Here is a 5,381-nt window from a genome sequence, read left to right as displayed (position 1 = left end):
AGTTTCAATACGGTGGAAATTGATCGCTTGAAAGGAGAACAAGTCTTTTACCGCTAGGTAGGGTTCGTAGATCCGTGGGAGAATACCGTCTAGGAAACCGCGAATAGAATCCTTCCCCGATAAGCATAATGGCGACCGCTCCGCGAGTGTCCTGGATATACGCCCTGTCAAAGGACAGGGTACAGCTCGAGTTAATCGAGAAGGAAGTGGATTCCGAGGGGCATTTGGCCACATTGCGACAAATATTGGTGGCTTACATACGATCGCACCCGGAAGAATACCAGGATAAACCAGAGGATAACCCTGGTTATAACGAGGAAGATGACCGAACCCGCGATATGGAGAGAATGCAAGCCGAACTAGACCAACTCAGGCATGCGCAGAGGCTGCAAGTCGAGTTAGACCAACTCAGACAGATACGACATTCCACCCCAGCGAATAGTGAAACCAGAACGAACGAGACAAAGATCCTCGAACAAATGAGGAAGTGGAACTGTCATTTTGACGGGCGTGACCTATACACCTTCCTGGAAAGGTTAGAGGAACTGCAACGTGCCTATGCATTAACGGACGAACAATTGTTAAAAGGATTCCCAGAACTGCTTCGTGGCGAAGCACAGTTGTGGTTCCGGAACTTTCAGACGGACTACCCCACGCTCAAAGAACTAAAAGCCGGCCTGCGAGATTTCTATTTGTCTCCAGGCGAGTTACGCCACTTAGACCGGCAAATTAACGACCGTAAGCAGGGCGTAAACGAGAAAATTCGGGCCTTCATGACTGCTATCATGACTCTCATTCGCCGCCGGGGGGATTATACTCCTGACCAGCAGCTCGACATAATTTATTATAATGTGCGAGTGGAATACCGTATGTATATCCCTAGATCAACCGTGCGAACCGTGACCGAACTGATCCAGAAAGTCGAAGAGCTGGAAGAGACAAAGAAACAGCTCGAAAACGAAAAGCCCAGAGGCAAACCGGAAATTCGGAAGAATGTACCTCAGCCGCGAACATCATTAGCCACAGCATACGACCGAAACACTTGCTGTTGGAGGTGCAAACAAAGAGGCCACAATCGGTTCCGATGCCAGAATCCAGTGAAGAAATTCTGCTCCTATTGTGGCACCGACGGTAAACTGACGAAGGAATGCCAGTGCCAGAAGCCGGGAAACGCCAAGGGGGCCGGCGACGAGGGAAGTCAGGACCGGCCCACGCAAAACTAATAACGACCGGGGAGAATCGACCGTTCTTAACGGTAAAGATTGGCAAAGACAGATGCACAGCGCTCATTGATACCGGTAAATTCATACTGCAGCGAAGAGACGGCCGAAATCTGCCGCCAAGCCGGATGGCGCCAGCAGAAGGATCACCGAGTTGCAGTCCTGGCCGACGGTACCGAAACCGCCCTGAAAACCAGATTAACAGGGAATTGCAGTGCAATGGGCATTTCCACGGAGCAGACGCTCCTAATAATGAAGAACTTAAGCCACGATATCCTGCTGGGCATGGATGCCCTAAACAAACTCGGAATTAAAATCTGCCTTACTGGACAAGGGATCCATAACGCAGGAGGGAAAACGGGCATCAGCTTCGTGGAGAATCCAGGCGGGCTCACGCACCTAAGAAAGGTCGAGAAAACCAGACTCGATGCCTTCCTGAAAAACGAAATGAAGAGGTTCGGGGACATTCAGGGGAGCACTCCCCTCATCCAACACGAGATTAAGTTGGAAGATCCATCGCCTATCAAACAGTGATATAGGCCGCGAAACCCGGCAATGCAAAAGATTATTGAGGAAGAAGTTGAGAAGATGCTTAAGGAAGGAGTGATAAGATCGTCGACCAGTCCCTGGAGCTCTCCTATCGTTGTCGTTCAGAAAAAAGACGGCAGACCGCGTCTGTGTATAGACTACAGAAAATTGAATAAAGTCACCCGGAAGGACGCTTACCCATTGCCGCAAATCAACGCGACATTGGATAAGTTAAGAGGGGCAAAATACTTGTCGACAATCGATTTAAAGAACGGGTATTGGCAAGTACTCCTGACACCAGAAAGTAAACCTTTAACCGCGTTTACAGTTGCGGGGAAAGGTTTATTTGAGTTTAACGTAATGCCTTTCGGCTTACATTCCGCACCTGCTACATTCCAGCGGTTACTGGACCAGGTGATTACGCCGGAACTGTTCCCAAACGCCTTCGCATACTTAGATGACACCGTCATAATCTCAAAGACGTTTGACGAGCACCTCGAAACTTTGGAAATTGTCTTTGAGCGACTAAGGAACGCCAAACTCAAGCCGAATCCGGAGAAGTGCCAATTCGCACGATCGAAATTAAAATACCTCGGACACGTCGTCGATCATAACGGCTTGCATGCCGATCCAGACAAAACCGCCGCCGTACTAAATCTCACGCCGCCCAGAAACGTTAAGGAGATCCAGCGCTTCATGGGATTAATATCGTGGTACCGACGTTTCCTGAAAGACGTGTCCAGTGTCGCTGCCCCGTTACACCGCCTCCTGCGTAAACGAGCAAAGTGGGAATGGTCCGAAACGCAACAAGCAGCGTTTGACGAAGTGAAGAAGCTACTGACGAATGCTCCAATATTATCCTGTCCAGATTGGAGCCAGACATTCGTCCTCCAGACCGATACCAGCCAAGAAGGGCTAGGCGCAACACTTACCCAGCAGATACGCGGATCCGAAAGGGTGATCGAATATGCCAGCCGGACACTCACCAGTTCCGAGAAGAATTACTCGGCAACCGAACTAGAATGCCTTGCAATCAAGTGGGGCATCTGGAAATTCCGCGATTATTTGGAAGGGTATCACTTCGTCGTCCTGACGGACCACCATTCGTTAAAATGGTTAAATAGAGAGTCCTACGGGACGACTGGCTCGTTGGGCGCTCGAGTTAGGGCAATACGACTTCGAGATTCAGTACCGAAGAGGCTCCGATAATCTGCTCGCCGACACGCTATCCAGACAGCCGCTCGAAATCTGTGCAGCGGGAGTTCCGACATCCGACTGGTACAGCCGAAAGTACCAAGAAGGAGGAGCATCCTGAGTTAAATCCTGACTACCGTATTGAGAATGGCCAGCTCCATCGGCACATTCTACATACGCTCGATTACAACGACACTCCCGAAGCACAGCAGTGGAAAAATTGCATTTCCGGCGACCGGAAAGCCGAAGTTTTACATCAATATCACGACGATCCGACGGCGGGGCACTTAGGCGTGGCGAAGACCATCGTACGCCTGGCAAAGAATTATTATTGGCCTGGAATGTTCCGGGAGGCCGCACAGTACGTGCGCAATTGTGACAGCTGCCGTAAATTCAAAACGGGACCAACGAAAACCGCCCGGAAAATTGAACGCGCTTGACGTAAAGCAACCGTGGGAAATAGTGGCCGCCGACTTAGTCGGGCCGCTCTCTTCTGAGATCCGAGAATTTAAATACCTGGCTCCTGGTCTTTCAGGATAAATTGACTAAGTGGATTGAGTTACCGCTAAGGAAAGCCACGGGAAGCGCAGTTGCAAAAGCTCTCCGAGAAAAAATCCTCCTGCGCCATGGTTGTCCGCAAAAACTAATTACAGATAACGGCAGGCAATTCATTTCAACCGATGTAAAAACCGTCCTAGAAAAATACAAAATAACGCACCGTTTAACGCCGCCTTATGCTCCTCAATGCAATCCTGTGGAGAGAGCAAACAAAGTAATAAAAACCATGATTTCTCAAACTATAGAGAAATCACAGAAAAAGTGGGATCGATTTATCCCAGAATTGGCGTATGCATATAACACCGCACATTGCGAGTCGACGGGCTACACACCGGCCTATTTAAACTACGGCCGAGAATTACGACCGTCCGGAAGCATAGGGCAAAAAACTGAAAACATGGAGCAGGAGGATCCCGAGACACGAATCAAACAAATGCATGAAGCATTAGAACTCGCAAGAGTTAAATTGGCGCAGAGTTTCCAGCGGCAACAGCACCACTATAATCTCCGGCGCCGAGATTGGAAGCCCCGAGTTGGGGAAGAAGTATTGAAACGGACGCATGAACTTTCCAGCAAAGCGGACGATTTTAAAAACAAAGCTTGCAGCAAAATACGAGGGGCCGTATGTCATTCACCGGGTGCGATCGCCTGTGATATTCGAGTTAAAAACCACCGATGGCAAAAAAGCCGTGTCACGCGTACACATACGCGACCTGAAAGCGATAAGTCAATAAGGGGCCTGTACTTCGCTTAAACTACTTCCGGAGCCTGTACTTCTCCGAACTATCTCCGGCACCTGTATTTCTCCGAACTACTTCCGAAGCCTGTACTTCCCCGAATTACTTCCGGAACCTGTAATTCGCCGAATTCACCGACCGTTAACCGCTCTGCCTCTCCCCTCCACCCACGCGCTTCCGATATAAATTTTCGCGAGCCGGACGCGGAAAATCAGTTGAGCTCCGAACCTCCGTGGCGATGGACCCAACCGCGCGAACGCCGACGCTCCCGCGGAAAGTTGTGCCGCCCGCCAGGTCCCCTCTAGTCGGGATCACGCCGAGCAGACCACCGGGCTCCGGGCCCAGGAAAGTCGACGCCGGGAAATTTTGGCGAAAAGCCATCACGCGCCGTATCCGCAACAATCCCGGGATGATCCGACGCGGGTTGGCGGGACCACGCCGGCCACCGGAGAGCCTTCCGGTCATCAACCTGAGCGACGAGGAGAACGTGCCACCGAGCTCCATCGTTTCCTCCTCCACCCGAGCCACCGGACCCACCATACGGATGTATGAGGTTTTTCCGCCGCATACATTCCGGCTGGTGAGGGCTACGGGGGCGGAGAAAGGCTCCGCCGTTTCCGCGGCCGGGGCCGCTGCCCCGGCTGTTCCACCGGAGAAGGGGATCACCGGCACCACCGCTCCGACCGCTCCATCCCTCGCGCCAGCCAGCGAGAAGCCGGTCGTCGCGGCCGTCCCGCAGGCTGCATTGGCCCCTGCCACCCCCGGCGAGGATAGGACGTTGCCACGGATGCCCCGCGACCCCTTCTATATAAGGCCGACAACGCCGCGAGAGGAGCGAGACGTCCTGGTCGACGGATGCCTGATCCGGGTGCCCATCGGCGTTAAGCGCTGGCGCACCCGGATCGGGAAAATCAAGTACGCGCTCCGTCTCGATCCGACGACCGGGACGGTGAGACATTGGTCGAAACGCCAATTGTCAAACCGTAAGTCTTAAGTAGATAGAATTTCGAAGAGCGGGAATCCGGAAATTCCGCTCTCCGAAAGGAGGGGGGGGGTGTAACAGAGGCGACAGGGGAGGCGCGGCCGGTAGAGAGAGACCGCACTACCAGCTGCGGCGGAAAATCGATAACGCGCGGTTGCCGCG

At 52.4% G+C, this 5,381-nt stretch overlaps 1 protein-coding gene across 1 annotated transcript; it reads left to right on the top strand.

Annotated features, from left to right (window-relative positions):
• The first annotated feature begins 1,775 nt into the window (after nt 1-1,775).
• On the top strand, nt 1,776-4,254 carry LOC105558274. Its single transcript, XM_012005863.1, has 3 exons — nt 1,776-2,821; nt 2,938-3,307; nt 3,478-4,254. The coding sequence occupies exons 1-3, from the start codon at nt 1,776-1,778 to the stop codon at nt 4,252-4,254; spliced, it is 2,193 nt and encodes a 730-aa protein (XP_011861253.1).
• The last annotated feature ends 1,127 nt before the right edge of the window (nt 4,255-5,381 follow it).

The sequence above is a fragment of the Vollenhovia emeryi genome, unplaced genomic scaffold (assembly GCF_000949405.1).
Source record: "Vollenhovia emeryi isolate VEMERY1.0 unplaced genomic scaffold, V.emery_V1.0 DF939360.1, whole genome shotgun sequence".
Taxonomy (NCBI): domain Eukaryota; kingdom Metazoa; phylum Arthropoda; class Insecta; order Hymenoptera; family Formicidae; genus Vollenhovia; species Vollenhovia emeryi.
Note: the sequence above shows the minus strand (reverse complement) of the source record. Positions and strands in the feature narration are given on the sequence as shown.

Bases quoted from the DNA above. Each gene is read 5' to 3' on its own strand.
- LOC105558274 (XM_012005863.1), top strand. From the start codon at position 1,776: ATGCAAAAGATTATTGAGGAAGAAGTTGAGAAGATGCTTAAGGAAGGA. The intron at 2,822-2,937 runs GTATCACTTCGT...TTCGAGATTCAG, and splicing joins TTCCGCGATTATTTGGAAGG to TACCGAAGAGGCTCCGATAA. The intron at 3,308-3,477 runs GTGCGCAATTGT...CTGGTCTTTCAG, and splicing joins TCCGGGAGGCCGCACAGTAC to GATAAATTGACTAAGTGGAT.